We start from the raw sequence: 18357 nt of genomic DNA, 5'->3' as shown, positions 1-18357 counted from the left end.
CTACCTTTTGGAGTGTCATCAGCCTGCGCTATATTCCAGCGTACGATGGAAAATATTCTTCAGGGACTACCACAGGTGGCGATTTATTTGGACGATGTCTTAATCACGGGTAGGACAAACAGGGAACACTTAAGGAACCTGGAGGAAGTGCTCAGGCGTTTCGCAAAGGCAGGCGTACGGCTAAAAAGGGAAAAATGTGTTTTTCTGGCCCCACAAGTGACGTACCTGGGATATAAAGTAAACGAGTCAGGCTTACACCCATTAGAAGACAGAGTAAGGGCAATAAAAAAAGCCCCAGCTCCCACCACGGTCCACGAGTTACGATCATTTCTAGGGTTGGTAACCTATTATGGAAAAATTATTGAAAATAGGGCGTCCATCCTAGAACCCCTCCACCAGCTACTAAAAAAGGGGCAAGAATGGAAATGGTCCGCCCGCCAAAACCGAGCATTTAGGGACATTAAGGAACAGCTGTCATCCGAAAATGTCCTAGAGCATTATGATCCAAGGAAGGAGTTGGTGGTCACTTGCAATGCATCCCCCTACGGGGTAGGAGCCGTCTTAGCCCATAGAGGAAGGAATGGGGAAGAACGGCCAATAGCCTATGCTTTGAGGACCTTGGCGATGGCTGAGAGCAAGTACGCCCAAATCGAGAAGGAAGGACTGGCGGTAATATTCGCAGTAAAAAAATGTCACCAGTATCTGTACGGGCGGAAATTCACCATAGTAACGGACCATAAGCTGTTATTAGGGTTATTAAAAGAAGACAAGTCAATACACCCGTTTGCATCAGCTAGAATCCAACGCTGGGCGTTGCTACTGGCGGCGTATAGATATGTTCTGGAGCACAGACCGGGAACGCGAGTAGCAAATGCAGATGCTTTGAGCAGACTTCCCCTCCCGGACACTCCGCCACAAATACCAAAAATAGAGGAGACAGTAATGATTTTTTGGACACCCTACCAGTAGACGAACAACATATTCGGTTGTGGACGCAAAAAGACCCAGTTTTAGCCAAGATGAAGCAATTACTGCTAACAGGGGAACTGGAAAGATCAGTGGAGCCCCAGATGCACCCATACTGGAGCAAAAGGGACCAAATAACCGTAGAAGACGGTATCCTATTATGGGGAGCCCGGGTAATAGTCCCAGCTCAGGGCCGTCAGGCAATCTTAACCGAGTTACATCACGGACACCCAGGGGTGTCTAAAATGAAGATGCTAGCTCGAAGCTACGTTTGGTGGCCAGGTTTGGACACAGGCATAGCAGCCTTGGTACGTCGGTGCCAGGAGTGCCAACAGGGGCAAAGAGTGCCACCAGCGGCGCCATTGCAACCGTGGGAATGGCCAGGCAGACCGTGGACCCGCCTGCATGTTGACCATGCCGGCCCTTTCATGGGCTCAATGTTTTTGGTGATAGTGGACGGCCACTCCAAATGGTTGGACGTCCACCGGGTAAACGCGGCAAGCACAGCATCGACAATTGAAAAGCTCAGGACCTCGTTTGCCACACATGGACTTCCGGAGGTATTGATGTCGGACAACGGAACGGCATTCACAAGTGGGGAATTTGGAAAATTCCTGAAGGAAAACGGAGTCCGTCACATCAAAACGGCCCCTTACCATGCAGCGACCAACGGCCTGGCAGAGAGAGCGGTCCAGACACTTAAAGCGGGACTCAAGAAGCAGCCGGCAGAGTCAATGGACACAAAGCTCTCCCGCTGGCTGTTTGATTACAAGACCACACCGCATTCCACAACGGGCATACCCCCAGCTGAACTCTTAATGGGAAGGCGGCTGCGAACGAGGCTGAGTCTCCTTTTCCCAAATTTAACGGGGAAAGTGGAGAAACAACAGGAGGCCCAACGCAGGGGGCATGACAATAGTCGGCAGCAGGGCCATATCCAGGTGGGGGCACTGGTTTGGGTCAAGAATTATGGGAATGGACCAACGTGGGTCAAAGGCACGGTAGAGTCCCAAACAGGGCCCATATCCTACGAGGTTTCGATAGGAGGTAAGGTGCTGAAGAAACACCTAGACCAAATAAGGGCAGCGGAACCACACCTGGAGGCAGGCGAAGCAGGACCGCCTCAAGCTGGGATAGCCCAGACGGAAAGGATACCCACACCCCAGCCCCGAGCAATTTCTCCAGACTCCGTCATCCAGTCGTCAGAGTCGGAGATGGACACGTTCGACGAGGCCGCCGCAACCCCTCTCGCCAAGGAGGAGGAAGAACAACTTCCAAGGAGGTCGTCAAGGAAAAGACGGGCACCTATAAGGTACACCCAGCCCACCTCAGAGTGCGACCCGGCGGACGACACAGAGGTGACATACCCAGACATGAGGAGCAGGAAGAAGCTCAGAGGAATGCCAGCTGGCAGGAATTCCTCAGACCTTGGGGGGTGGAGGGGTGTAATGAACTCCAATTGGCTTTATTGTTTGGCCAATTGGAGTATGAGCTCCCTCAATGATAGCTCATTGAGGGGGTCCATATAAGCACCTGTGTAGGCTTTGTGAGCCAGTCTTAAGTTGACTGGACTGCTAGCAGCACTGTTTGTAGCTGCTCCTGTAATATCGTTATTGTAAATAAATATTGGTGTGGTGACGGAACTCCTGCCTCCCGTGGATTACTACACAAGGTTATCCACTTTGGTAGCAAAATTGAGAAGTCAGACTATTGTCCGAATGGCCATAAATTAGGAGAGGCCTCGTACGCCAGTCACTGAAGGTAAGCATGCAGGTACAGCAGGCAATAAAGAAGGCAAATGGTATGTTGGTCTTCATAGCGAGAGGATTCGAGTACAGGTGTAGGGTCGTCTTGCAATTATAAAGGGCCTTGGTGAAGCCACACCTGGAATATTGTGTACACGTTTGGTCTCCTTATCTGCAGAGGGATGTTCTTGCTCCAGAGGAAGTGCAGCGAATGTTTACCAGACTGATCCTGAAGATGGCGGGACTGATGTATGAGGAGAGATTGAATCGGTTAGGATTGTATTCGCTGAAGTTCAGAAGATAGATAGGGTAGATGTAGGAAGGATGTTCCTGATGGTGGGTGTGTCTAGCAGCAGGGGTCACAGTCTGGATACGGGATATTTAGAACAGAGATGAGAAATTTCTTCACCCAGAGAGTGGACGGCCTGCAGAATTCGTTACCACAGGAAGTGGTTGAGACCAAAATATTGCATGTTTTCAAGAAGTAGTTAGATTTGGCACTTAAGGCAAAGGGGATCAAAGCATATGGGGGGGGGGGGGTAAAGTGGGATTAAGCTATTGAGTTGGATGTTCAGCCATGATTATACTGAATGAAGGAGCAGCCTCGCAAGGCGAATTGCCTCCTCCTATTTTCTATGTTTCTATTTTAATTATTTAAACTTAACAATCTCTTTGAAACAGAATTCAACGTTCTACCATTAATATTGTTGTCACTTGCTTTCCCCCCTCCCCACCACCTCCACCAATATTTCATAAATTACATTTGTTATTTTCCCAGTGCTTGCACGATATCTTGCTTTTCTTGAACCTAATTGATATTTTTCTGTAATGGACTTGCAGCACTGATTGTTTCTGATTTATTGTTTTCTAGGCAGAACCCTTGTTTGCTGACCAGAGCAACTTTCCTTGATGTCATCGATATCCTTTGTTATTATTTGAATAAGTCAAAAACAATAGGTAAGATTCTATAGTCAAATTTTACATCAATGCACAGTGTTTTCACTCACTCCTTAATTACAGAAGTTCTGACATGTACAGATTTTCTACAAATTAAGGCTTTTTAACAAATCAACATAAGGCATATATAGGTGTTCAATTTAAGTTGGTGTAGATGCCATTAGAGTCCTGGGAGTATTTCTTCTCTTCAAATTTATTCAAATACAAGTTCACAAGATGTCCATGAAATACTTTAGGTACTTAACAATTTAGCTTTACACTGAGCTGAACTGTATGTCTGATGTGCCTATGTGATGTGAGACTGCCTGCAAGAGATGTGAGATTTTATTCCCGTGGGTTTAGGTTGAGTGGAATGTTAGAATCAGAATTTCAAGCCTAACTCACCTAACTTTGACAAAGAGTTATCCAGACTCGAAACGTTAGCCCCTTTCTCCACAGATGCTGTCAGACCTGCTGAGATTGTCCAGTATTTTCTGTTTTATTTCAGATTCCAGCATCTGCAGTAATTTGCTTTTATCGCCCACTTTTGATTATAATGGAGGTAAAATGGGGTGGGTCAGCAATCAAGTTGTTACCAAGAGAAGAGTTGGCAAAAAGAGAATGACACAGTGGTTAGCACTGCTGCCTCACAGCTGCAGGGCCCCAGGTTCAATTCCGGCCTCTGATGACTGTGTGGAGTTTGCACTTTCTCTCCGCGTCCACCTAGGTTTCCTGCGGGTGCTCCGGTTTCCTCCCACAGTCCAAAGATGTGCAGGTTAGGTGGATTGGCCATGCTAAAATTGCCCCTTAGTTAAGTCAGTATACTGGGTTTTGGGGATAGGATAGGTTATGGGCTTAAGTAGGGTGCTCTTACCAAAGGCCGGTGCAGACTCTATGGGCTGAATGGCCTCTTGCTGCACTGTAAATTCTATGATTGTATGAATTAAAAATTTATAATGAAGCTAAATGCGGAACTTTTATGCACCATTTTAAATATAACACTGGAAACACTGGTTTCCTGAGTCAGCTACAGGGAGACAAGGACTATTGAATCCAAGTGATGTAACTCCCACATCCTCTTCCAACTCCAAAAAACAGGCCTTCAACCTCCTTTCACTGAGGCACCCAATTTCTAGCCACTCCCCTAGGCCACTCTTTCTTCTCTCCCCTGTCCTTGCACACCTACTTTGGCTTCCAGTCCCCTGAAGCCTACAATTTAAAATTCTCATCCATATGTTAAAGTTGCTCCATGATCTTTCTCTGTAATCTTCAATGCTACAGTTTGTCTCCCTTGTCCCAATGCTCTCTGTTCCTCTTCCTCTGTCCCCTTGAACATTTCTTCTTACCCCACCATTGGTGACTGTGTCATACAGTTCAAATCCTAAACCCATTCTTTTGTCCACTTCATTCTTTTGTTCACCCTTTCTAATATTTCTTTCATAGGCTCAATATCCATGTTTTTTTGCATACCCTTGTGAAGTCCTTGGATGTTTTTCTAAAATTTAAGTGACTCATTTAATAGATGGAATTATTTTTATAAACCTATTACTGTAAACAAGAGCTAGAGTACCAGGGTAAACCTAAAATCAACACACATCAATACAACTGTATTGGAGTAGAGGTTGCTTTAAAGTCGCGTTTGCCTTGACAGTGTCTGCTTTGCTTCAGATAGTTTATCAGTGACCAAATGGATCAAGTTATATCAGCCAAACTTTTACTTTGAACATGCTTTATTTTGCTCTCCCTCATACCTCCACAATGTCCTTTTCTTTCAAGTGTTGCTCAGATGTTTTGCTTTAGCCATAAAATTACTGACCTTGGCTCCTCTAATAAACATTAATCAATCTTTGATTTGATGGATCTTAAACAAATTCCAAAGTCATGTTACCGGCTGCAATGTTTTAATTTAATTGAAGGAAATGCTACATTCAATTTTGCCTAACATTGGGCATTAATAATAAGATCTTACATTTTAATCATTGCCTTATCGTCTTTTCACTTTCTCACATCTGCCTAATCATCCCTTACTTGTATAAGGAAAATCCATGTCACCAGAAAGCCTTTATTGTATTGTAATGAGTGTTCTGCAGCAAAAAGTAACTAAAATACTGAGCATGGTAGCAGAGAATCGTGCTATATTTCGCCCAGTGCTGTCAATATTCTTAATTCAGCACCTCATTTCTTGTCAACATCACACCATCAGTTGTCAACCTGAAACTTTTGTAATTTTACATTGTTAAACGGTGCAAAATGCTCATTCTCTGTACTGTTAGAAACTTTGCACAAAAATTGGCAACAATGCAATCTATAATTCAACTGTGTATTTATACAGTTCAGTTTTTTTGTACTATTTTTTTCATATTTACCATCACGCTGTAATGACAACGCTGAGTGAGTTTCATGAGCTCATAGGTAAATAGCAATTCTAGAGTGACATATAAGCATCTCCTGGAGGGAAGGAGTTGGGGTAGGACCATTCCCCTGCAGTAGAATATATTGCCTTTGGCTGAGGACACATTAGAAATATTAAAAAGGAAAGGAAATAAATATTTGAAAGTGGGGTATGATTTCCTGCGCTTTAAGTTCCAAGAAAACCTTTATTGCATTTCATCTGCCTGCTGTATTCGTCAGAGAACATTGATGGAGAAAATAACAAGGGAGGGGATTATAAAAATGGCACTGCAGAAAATTGTCCCAATGATCCAGTAGTACAATAACTTCAAACAATACAGTAATTAATTTTGCTGAAATTGTATGGTATTAAAACTGACAGTTGTACAGTCTAAATTATTGTAACTAAACAATATGCCATGGTTGTAAAATTATGTAGGAACTTTATGTTACTCTTCTGCAGCATGTTTTTGGTCTGATCGATGTTTGTCTTATCCTAAGGGCTGGTTTCTGTGGGCAGGTCTGGTTGTTCTTGATGTTATTTTAGAACTTTAAGCTCTTGGAGCATTTATGCTGAGTTGATGAAATCAGTGAGACAAAGCAACTCCTTGAGCTAGATACATAGGATCATTCAATTATCCCAAAAGTTCTTTGGAAATGTTTAAAGAATTCACACAAGAAGTTTTGAGTTTTATGTTAGCCAAGGAAAAAAATCAATACTTATGGGTGACAGGCAGTATTGTAGTTCAGCTTAATTCACCTCTGAACTAAATCTAATTAAGGAAAATCTGTTGTGTATACCTGAAATGTTTATGTTCAAGGCTAACTAAGGAAAATTGAATTTTGAAGTGCAGACTTTACTTTTTGAGAAAAGGTGCTTTTTATTGCAAGACTATACTTTTTTAATGAGCAGTTACCCTTTCAAAAAGCTGTCAGTGAGGATGTTAAGTAAAATGACTCAATTTAAAGCTGAGCAGTTGCCAGGTTTTGATGCAGACGATAAACAAACCTGCTTCCTTCACAAAGTACTTTATATATAGCATTGTGTATATAGACTGTTGAATTATCCTGCAACTGAATTGAAGGCAGAGTAATAGAAAGTCATCGAGAGACCTCATGCATTGCTTGTTTGGCTAATCAAGAGGAATTTTGTTAGTGCAGCTGTGCTGTTGGATACAAACTGTACTGATAGACCTAGGTCACTGAAACATTTTACCCTAATTGCCTGCCTTTTTTGATTTATTTTTATAACTATGTATTGCAGGAAAACTTAAATATTTGGTTATTCTAATCTTTGAAATCATGCAGCTGTGGTTTTCCATTCCTTTTCTGCTGCAGGCAATGGTTGTGCTGTGGAGTGTGATATATTCTACAAAACTATGAGGGAGTGGGCTTTCAACCTATTATTCATTACTGATATTCATTTATTTGACTATTTGACTTTATCACTGTCCTCTCTGTTTGTCTTTCCTGTCGCATTCATCCACTAAAATTAACCTTTTTGCCTAACCTGGGTTTGTTTAAAAAAAACCTCAAAAGGTCAAAGGTTTATTTTTCTTTCTCTGATTGCAACAGTTGAAATATTAGTGCTACACATAAACAGAAGTATGATGGTTCCTTGTCTGTATTTTGGAGACCCGAATGCAATAATTGGAATTCCAACCTTGGGTTGATGTGCATGGCAAAAACTACTGAGAGTAACATCACATGAGAAAATGGAAGCAAGAAGAATGCTTTGGCAGGTTTTCAAACTAAAAAAAAAGGGTAATTTTATCAAAACCATGGTCAGTAACTAAAGAAGTATTGCCAAACAGTGGCATTGAAAACTACTGATGAGAATGCCACCTTTCATTTTGTAGTGGGTTTACAGGGATGCGGCAGATTTCATTCCCACTTTTAATGTGAGTTAGCTGATCTCAGCTAGGGTGGCAGTAGAGCTTTCACAACTGACCCCCACAGCCCTGGGCAGGACAGTAGAAAAAGTCTACCTGGTTTATCTCCTGATTTCCATCCAGCTGGAAATATGCTTAGGTGAGGATGGGAAGGTGCCAGTTTAGCCCCTTATCAGAGCAGACATTAAGACTTTCCCAATGCATAGGTCCAAAATAATGGAAGTACGAAATATGCTCTACATCTGTAAAGAGTAAAGATAGATTAATATTCAATAGTAGATCTTTCATCAAGAAAAAAACTACTAAGTACATAAGCTCTTTAGTAGGTTTGAAAAGAGGTACATAATCAAAAAAGCTGGACTATTCTGAATTGTTTCAGCCACTCCCATTCCAAAGACCATGGCCGGGATTCTCCGGTATCCGGTGGGGCGGGCCATACCGGCGCCAAAGAGTGGTGTGAACCACTCCGGCGTCGGGCCGCCCAGAATGTGCGGAATCCTCTGCACCTTCGGGGGCTAGGCCAGCACTGGAGTGATTGACGCCACGCCAACTGGTGCTGAAGGGCCTCTGCCGGCCAGCGCGAGTTGCTGCATGCGCAGGAGCACCAGCATGTTCCCAGAACCGCTGGCGTGATTCCTGTGCATGCGCAGGGGGTTTCTTCTCCGTGCCGGCCATGGCAGAGCATTACACAGGCCGGCGCAGAGGGATAAAGTGCCCCCACGGCACAGGCCTGCCCGCAGATCGGTGGGCCCCGATCGCGGGCCAGGCCACCGTGCCCCCCCCCCCCTCCCGAGGACTCTGCAGGCCGCCCTCAGAGCCAGGTCCCGGCGGTATAGACCTTGTGTAATTCAAGCCGGTGTGACTGGCTGAAAACGGACGGGCTGCTCGGCCCATCGGGGACCGGAGAATCGCCGGGGGGGGGGGGGGGGGGGGCACTAACAACTACTCCCGACCAGCGCAGCGCGACCCCCACCCCCGCCAAAAAACCGGCACCGGAGAATTAGGCGGGGGGGGGGGGGGGGGGCGGAGAATCCTGCCCCATGTTCCCATATTTCTGCCACCTACATCATGGGCAATGACCAAGCACATCTCTCCCCTCCCACCACAACTCTCCCCACCCCGCTCACCCGCCTCTTAGTTTTCCTGTGAGACTGTTCCCCCTTGAATAATATTACTCATTCACCATTCTTCCTCTGCTATTTTGCAAGGCACCCATAGCTGCTGAAACCAATGTTTATGCTTTCCTCACACCACTGGCTGTGGCCCGAAACCATTATTCCATGTGAAGAAGAACATTTTTGTTTCATAGAACATAGAACAGTATAGCACAGAACAAGCCCTTCGGCCCTCGATGTTGTGCCGAGCATTGTCCGAAACCAAGATCAAGGTATTCCACTCCCTGTCATTCTGGTGTGCTCCATGTGCCTATCCAATAACCGCTTGAAAGTTCCTAAAGTGTCCGACTCGACTATCACAGCAGGCAGTCCATTCCACACCCTAACCACTCTCTGAGTAAAGAATCTACCTCGGACATCCCTCCTATATCTCCCACCCTGAATCTTATAGTTATGTCCCCTTGTAACAGCTACATCCACCCGAGGAAATAGTCTCTGAACGTCCACTCTATCTATCCCCCTCATCATCATATAAACCTCTATTAAGTCGCCCCTCATCCTCCTCCACTCCAAAGAGAAAAGCCCTAGCTCCCTCAACCTTTCCTCATAAGACCTATCCTGCAAACCAGGCAACATCCTGGTAAATCTCCTTTGCACCCTTTCCAATGCTTCCACATCCTTCCTATAATGAGGTGACCAGAACTGCACACAATACTCTAAATGTGGTCTCACCAGGGTCATGTATAGTTGCAGCATAACCCCGCGGCTCTTAAACTCAAGCCCCTGTTAATAAACCCTAACACACTATAAGCCTTCTTTACGGCTCTATCCACTTGAGTGGCAACCTTCAGATCTGTGGACATGAACCCCAAGATCTCTCTGTTCCTCCACATTCCTCAGAACCCTGCCGTTGACCCTGTAATCCGCATTCAAATTTTTTCCACCAAAATGAATCACCTCGCACTTATCAGGGTTAAACTCCATCTGCCATTTTCCGGCCCAGCTCTGCATCCTATCAATGTCTCTTTGCAGCCTACAACAGCCCTCCACCTCATCCACTATTCCAGCAATCTTAGTGTCATCAACAAATTTACTGACCCACCCTTCAGCCCCCTCCTCCAAGTCATTGATAAAAATCACAAATAGCAGAGGACCCAGCACTGATCCCTGTGGTACACCGCTGGTACCTGGTCTCCAGTCTGAAAATTTTCCATCCACCACCACCCTCTGTCTTCTATGTGATTGCCAGTTACTTATCCAATTGGCCAAATTTCCCTCTGTCCCACACCTCCTTACTTTCTTCATGAGCCGACCATGGGGAACCTTATCAAACGCCTTACTAAAATCCATGTATACAACATCAACTACTCTACCTTCATCCACACACTTAGTTACCTCCTCAAAGAATTCAATCAAATTTGTGAGGGAAGACTTACCCTTCACGAATCCATGTTGACTATCCCTGATTAAGCTGCATCTTTCCAAATGGTCATAAATCCTATCCTTCAGAACCTTTCCCATTAACTTACCGACCACCGAAGTAAGACTAACTGGCCCATAATTACCAGGGTCATTCCTATTCCCTTTCTTGAACAGAGGAACAACATTCACCACTCTCCAGTCCTCTGGCACTATCCCCGTGGACAGTGAGGACCCAAAGATCAAAGCCAAAGGCTCTGCAATCTCATCGCTTGCCTCCCAAAGAATCCTTGAATATATCCCATCTGGCCCAGGGGACTTGTCGACCCTCAGGTTTTTCAAAATTGCTGATACATCCTTCCTCAGAATATCTACCTCCTCCAGCCTACCCGCCTGGATCACACACTCATCCTCAAAAACATGGCCCCTCTCCTTGGTGAACACTGAAGAAAAGTATTCATTCAACACCTCCTTTTTCTTCTGACTCCATGTACAAGTTCCCACTACTGTCCTTGACCGGCCCTACCTTCACCCTGGTCATTCTTACATTTCTCACATAAGAGTAAAAAGCCTTGGGGTTTTACTTGATCCGACCCACCAAGGACGTCTCATGCCCCCTCCTAGCTCTCCTAAGCCCTTTTTTTTTAGCTCATTCCTTGCTACCTTGTAACCCTCAAGCGACCCAACTGAACCTTGTTTTCTCATCCTTACATACTCTTCCTTTTTCCTCTTGACAAGACATTCAACCTCTTTTGTGAACCATGGTTCCCTCACACGGCCATTTCCCCCCTGCCTGACAGGGACATACCTATCAAAGACACACAGTATTTGTTCCTTGAACAAGCTCCACTTTTCATTTGTGCCTTTCCCTGACAGTTTCTGTTCCCATCTTATGCTCCCTAATTCTTGCCTAATCGCATCATAATTACCCCTCCCCAATTATAAAGCTTGCCCTGCCGTATGGCCCTATCCCTCTCCATTGCAATAGTGAAAGACACCGAATTGTGGTCACTATCTCCAAAGTGCTCTCCCACAAACAAATCTAACACTTGGCCTGGTACATTACCCAGTACCAAATCCAATGTGCCCCCCCCCCCTCTTGTCAGCCTATCCACATAGTGTGTCAGGAAACCCTCCTGCACACACTGTACAAAAACTGCCCCATCCGAACTGTTCGATCTATAGAGGTTCCAATCAATATTTGGAAAGTTAAAGTCACCCATGACAACTACCCTGAGACCTCCACACCTATCCATAATCTTTTTTCAATTTCTTCCTCTACATCTCTATTACTATTTGGGGGCCTGTAGAAAACTCCTAACAATGTGACCGCTCCTTTCCTATTTCTAACTTCAGCCCATATTACCTCAGTAGGCAGATCGCCTTCGAACTGCCTTTCTGCAGTCATTAAACTATCCTTGATTAACAATGCTACTCCTCCACCTCTTTTACTACCTTCCCTACTCTTACTGAAACATTTAAACCCCGGAACTTCCGACAACCATTCCTGTCCCTGTTCTAACCATGTCTCCGTAATGGCCACAACATCGTAATCCCAAGTACCAATCCACACTCTTAAGTTCACCTACCTTATTCCGGATGCTCCTTGCATTGAAGTAGACACACTTCAACCCACCTTTCTGTCTGCCGGTACACTCCTGCGATCTTGATACCCTCCTCAGTACCTCACTACTCTCAACACTGGCTTCTGGACTACAGCTCATTTTCCCAGCCCCCTGACAAATTAGTTTAAACCCCCCACCCCCCTCACCCACCCGAAGAGCCGTAGCAAATTTGCCTCCCAGGATATTGGTGCCCCTCTGGTTCAGGTGCAAACAGTCCTGTCTGTACAGGTCCCACCTTCCCCAGAATGTGCTCCAATTATCCACGTACCTGAAACCCTCCCTCCTACACCATCCCTGCAGCCACATATTTATCTGCATTCTCTCCCTGTTACTCACCTCACTATCACGTGGCACCGGCAACAAACCAGAGATGACAACATGGTTTGGCCTGGCTCTCAGCTTCCACCCTAGCTCCCTAAGTTCCTGTTTTAAATCCCCGTCCCTTCTCTTACCTATGTCGTTGGTACCGATGTGTACCACAACTTGTGACTGTTTCCCCTCTCCCTTAAGGATTCTGAAAACACGGTCCGAGACACCACGGACCCTGGCACCCGGGAGGCAACATACCATCCGTGAGTCTCGTTCGCTGCCACAGAACCGTCTATCTGTCCCTCTAACTATCGAGTCCCCAATAACTATTGCTCTCCTGCTCTCCCTCCTCCCCTTCTGAGCCACAGGGACGGACTCGGTGCTGGAGATCCGTTCACCGTGGCTTACCCCTGGTAGGTCGTCCCCCTCAACAGTATCCAAAATGGTATACTTGTTACTGAGGGGAACGACCACAGAGGATCCCTGCACTGACTGCTTCCTCCCAGCCCCTCTCACCGTCACCCATCTATCTTGATTCTTCGGAGTAACCACATCTCTGAAGCTACTATATATGGCCACCTCTGCCTCCCGAATGATCCGAAGTTCATCCAGCTCCAGTTCCCTAACGTGGTTTCTGAGGAGCTGGAGATGGGTGCACTTCCCACAGGTGAAATCAGCAGGAACACTGACGGCGTCCCTCACCTCAAACATTCTGCAGGAGAAACATTGCACTGCTTTCCCTGCCATCCCCTCTAGATAAAACAAGAAAAAGAAATGAAGAGCTTACCTGTTATTCACTCTACCCCTTAGGTTAAAGGAGGTGGAAGGGTGGGGGACACTACAAGGTTTAGGAACTGCCCAACTTAAATGCAGATAAAAATAAAACACTTAACCAGCAACCACTGCGCCCCACACAAAAACAGCAATCAGCTGTTATGGGCCTGCGCAAACAATTTAAATGTTTACTACTTACCCAGCAGTCACTCTGTCCTCACTCTGACCAGATTCAGCTGGAAACTCCGAACAGTAAGTTTTTTTAAAATTTACTCCCCTTCTTAGCAGGCACTCACTCAGCAACCACTGCGCCCCACACAATAACACCTCAGGTAAAAGGAAAACTACTTACCAGTCACCAGCCAATCACTTAACTGCAGGCTGTGACGTCACGGTTCAACTTCTTTCTTACTGTCACTTGACAACAGCTCCTCCACAAACCACCTTCAAGATACGGTGACCACAATGCACTGATGCAAATTTTCCCCGCAACAGCCAATCAGCAGCTCCACTCTACTGCCCTCTGCTGGATGCTTGCCTTCCCTTGAACACGGAGGGTGTCTTGCTCAGGTACACGTTCTGGATGCAGTGACCGCAATGCAGTTTCCTTACAAATATTGCCGAACATGCCATATATTTTTCAGCATTTTATGCTTCTATCCCATCTGCATTTTTATCTTTAACCTCTGGGTCCTTCTGAACAAGTGCCCTTGAAAGTTACTGAGTTCCATTCAAGTAAGTTACCAGATGGTTCACTGATGCTTGTAGAACTAACCCAGAGAAATTATCAAAAGAAAATACTGAACATTTGTCTCTTTTTTTCTCAAAGTTTCAGCCAAGCTACCAAAATAAATCAAGGGCTTGATTTTCAGTCACCTGTGGGGGTGTGGTCAGGTTTTGAAAATAGTGCTCCAAGATGGCGTGTCAGTATCCTGATGCCTCTGGGATGTGCTGCTGTTTTCAAGGCAGGGGTGAGGCCAGAAGCCTGCACACTTCCAATCAATTGCCCATTAAACTCATTGAGAAGGTTGTTAACAAGCTGGGGAGGGTGACTTACAATCTCCATAGAAATCTATAACTTCTAAAAAGAGATTTGAGCTTCCAGTTGATAACTGAAAGAATGACATGACACGATTTCACATTTTAAAACTTTTACTGCAGCAAATGATGAGATAAATTATTGACTAAACACTATTTTCTTTTTCGGAAGCTTATACTTTAAACTGCAGAGAGGAATATTCTTTATTCTCCGTGGAATTGCAGTCCTAATAGCAAGCAGTCCCCAGTTACTTCCAGCTTGGAGGGGATTCCCGGATTCCCTTTCACTCAGTAGTAATTTCAAGTGAATAAGTCCAAGCAGTTTCCACAATTTTGGAGAATTCCTTGAATCCACCATTAGCAGTAAAGCCTGCTCCAGCATAGATAAAAATTGTTCCCTTCAGCTGACAGGTTGTGATTCAGTAAACACAGATTTAAGGTGCTGAGCAAGAGAACCAATGATGACATGGGCGGCACTGTAGTTAGTACTGTTGCTTCACAGCTCCAGGTTCCCAGGTTCGATTCCCAGCTTGGGTCACTGTCTGTGCGGAGTCTGCATGTTCTCCCCGTGTCTGCGTGGGTTTCCTCCAGGTGCTCCTGTTTCCTCCCACAGTCCAAAGATGTGCAGGTTAGGTGGATTGGCCATGCTGAATTTCCTTTAGTGTCCAAAACAGGTTAGGTGGGGTTACAGGGATAGGGTGGAGTTGTGGGCTTAAGTGGGTGCTCTTTCCAAGGGCCGGTGCAGACTCAATGGGCCGAATGGCCTTCTTCTGCACTGTACATTCTATGATTCGATGATGTGAACAAATATTGTTTGGCAGCAGATGGTTAGGATCTGGCGTGCACTACCTGAGAGAGTTGTGGAGGCAATTTTTATCATGATTATCTAGAGGGAATTGGACGGGGCAGCACGGTGGCGCAGTGGATTAGCCCTGTTGCCTCACGGCGCCGAGGTCCCAGGTTCGATCCCGGCTCTGGGTCACTGCCTGTGTGGAGTTTGCACATTCTCCCCGTGTTTGCGTGGGTTTCGCCCCCACAACCCAAAAGATGTGCAGAGTAGGTGAATTGGCCGTGCTAAATTGCCCCTCAATTGAAAAAAAAATGAATTGGGTACTCTAAATGTATTTTTTTTAAAGAGGGAATTGAACACCTGAAGATTTTTTTAAATCAGGCAGACAAAGGCGGTGTGTGGGATTAGTTGAATTGTTCTTTCAGAGAGCCAACACAATGGGCTGAATGGATCTTTCTGTGCTGTAACCATTCAATCATTTTTTTTAAGCTGCAGTCCATGAGACCAATGTCAGCAGGAACCACAGGATAGTTGTAAGCGGAAACCAATTGTATCAGTAGCCGGCAGGTATTTTCCAATTCCGTCCCTGACGAGCAGGCCATTGGCATTTTGAAGATGCAATGCCAATGCCTCGACAGTTCCACAAAGCAAATCACGGATTATCGTGGTTTGTTGTGGTCTGCGCACATGGCACTACAACGTGGGGGAATCCATGCCAGATGCAAAGATGGGGAGCTCCTGATGAGGAGGATATTGAGAGGGGTGAGAGTGATGAGGTCAAAGAACTCGAAGGTACAGGGCAAGAAGCCATACATGGACCAGACAATACAGGCATACATGTGAGATGCTCATAGCCACTGTATTCCTGGAAGATGATGATGGTTATCAATGCCTATCCTGTCAGACCAGTGCTTCCACGAAGGGCCCACATCACCACCAGCATGGCCAGTCTTCAAAACTATCCTCTTCATTCTGAGATTGAGTATTTACGCATTCTGTTTGCCATGTCCTCATCCTTTGAAAGGCTACGTAGCCTTGGGGCATGTGTCCTTGCTGAGGTGAGGTACCAACTTCTGGAGATAGTTCTGGTATCACACAACAGAAGGTGTTGCCTGTTCAAGCATCTCTTCAGCATTCCAGTCTCTAAGGGAGTCTGCAAGAGCACTACTGCAGTCCTCAATGGAATCATGGCAGTGATTCAGTCTAACAAAGCGTCTCGAGGAGATCCATCTCCAGCAACAGAAAAACGTCTCTGGCATCCTGCCATCAGTCTGGGACCTCTTGCTCTTGCTGTGGGAGAGCAAAATCCTACATGAAAACAGATAGAGTGTTGGAGCAGGAAGTATGCCCGGGCATAAAAATAAGGATGCATGCCTTGTGTCAGTGCTGAGTGGAGTTGTGTACAGGATGAGGACATGAACTTCACAGGACATGAGTCCAGATGGAGATTTTTGGGCATGTGTAGGAGAGTGAGTGGCGATGTCCCCTTGTGCTGATAAAGTGTGAGATCCCTGTCGGCTATCATCTTGTAAGAGCATGAGCTGAGAGGGATGAGAAGGTTGTCTTACCTTGGCTAAATGGATAGATCATTCATCTGTTTGCAGCACCATATCGCTGTGCCCCAGGATGTCTGAGGGGGAACTCACTACCAGAGACATGTCCACCCAAGCTGCATTGGTGTCCTTGTTGGACCTCAGCCGGCCATCCTAAGGGTAGAGAAGGTAATCGCGGCTGAACAGCATCCAGCAGGATGAAGGACCTGTGTGTTGGTGCAGTTCAAATATGGAGCGAGGAACTGCTGAAGCGCTAAATGGCGTGTTTCCAGCTGATATCCGGGCGCAGGGTGGCACAGTGATTAGCACTGCTGGCTCACAGTTCCAGGGTCCCTGGTTCAATTCCGGCGTCGGGTGACTGTCTGTGTGGAGTTTGCACTTTCTCCCCGCGCATGCGAGGGTTTCCTCCGGGTGCTCCGGTTTACTCCCACTGTTCAAAGATGTGCAGGTTAGGTGGATTGGCTATGCTAAATTGCCCCTTAGTGTCCAAAGGTTCTGAGGGGTTTCTGGGTTACAGGGATGGAATGGAGGCGTGGGCTTAAGTAGGGTGCTCTTTCCAAGGGCCAGTGCAGATTTGATGGGCCGAATGGCCTCCTTCTGCACTGTAAATTCTATGAGGTGAGGGGTGAACAGTTAGGTACAAAAACACACTTTTGAAATTGGTGGAGAGCAAGCTGCTTTTCCCGCCTGCCATAACACTTGTCTGCAGAGAGAAAAATCTGTCCCCTAATCTCTGCTCATCTGCTGAAAGTAACCAACACATCACAGACCAAAACAAAATCTTTATAGCTCTTACCATTCATTCATTTTTGAAACAATACTTGCTTCATCAAATCGGTGTTGCCTATTATGGTTATACCATGCATTCTTCAATGCTTGCTTATTTTACTTGGATATTTATCAAAGGTAGTCTTTATGAGCAAAAGGCAAGAAGCTTTCTTAAAGGTTAGGGAGGGACAGTCAAAGGTAAATAGGGTTGAAGACTCATTTGTTTGCCTCATGTCAGTTCATTGTAGAGCAGTGCTTTCCATCACACTGACTGCTTTGTAATACTTCTGTTTGATTAAATTTCATATCACTCGCAGAGCAATGAATAAGGAAAATCTACCAATAAAACAAAACTGAAAATTAGCCGGTTGAATCTTTGTCACTTTTTCATAGGATGCGAACAGTGTTGGCAATAGCATAGGTATAGACTACCTCTCATGCCCCACGAAGGCGGTGATGGCCTTTCATTTTGAATTGCTGCAGCCCTTGCGCTGTTGGTGCTTCTCTGAATGTGTTAGGTAGGAAATTTCAGGAGATGGAATGATGATGAATGGTGTCATATGTCTAAGTCAAGATGATTTGTAAATTGAAGAGGAAGGTGGTGATCCCATGACATTGCTGCTCTGGTTTGGCTTGTTGCTCAAGTCCCCATGATAGAAAGGTGTTGCCACAGTAATTTTTGATAGTTGCGGCAATATATCCTGCAGATCATACATATTGCAGCCACAGTCCACCGGTAAGGAGGAGATGGGCATGTGTTCCAATGGAAGCATCTCCAACCAAGCAAACCTTTCTGGAGTGCATTATCATGTCTAGGATTGAAATGATATCCTCTCAAAATGCTTTTAGCATTCAAGACTATTACCCTGTGTGGCAACTTTGAACAACAAAGAATTTAGCATTTATTGTTCCTCTGTATGGATTTTTTTTTTTAATTACTTGCTTTTTCCTTTTAACCTTACTTCTTGTACTCAACCATCTGTTATTTTCTAACTAGAATATGAAGTTTTCTCTGTTTTCTCAATCTGCCTTTCAA

General features: G+C 45.4%; 1 protein-coding gene across 1 annotated transcript in view; it reads left to right on the top strand.

Moving 5' to 3' along the window:
• Nucleotides 1-18357, top strand: part of LOC119974222 (thyroid adenoma-associated protein homolog) — a 570459-nt gene that overhangs the window by 385469 nt on the left and 166633 nt on the right. The window contains 1 exon segment of the mRNA XM_038812984.1: nucleotides 3583-3668. Coding sequence (XP_038668912.1) covers nucleotides 3583-3668 — 86 coding nt within the window.

Source organism: Scyliorhinus canicula, chromosome 1 (genome assembly GCF_902713615.1).
Source record: "Scyliorhinus canicula chromosome 1, sScyCan1.1, whole genome shotgun sequence".
NCBI classification, from domain to species: Eukaryota; Metazoa; Chordata; class Chondrichthyes; order Carcharhiniformes; family Scyliorhinidae; genus Scyliorhinus; species Scyliorhinus canicula.
The sequence above is the reverse complement of the archived record's forward strand: the minus strand, read 5'-3'. Positions and strand labels throughout refer to the sequence as shown.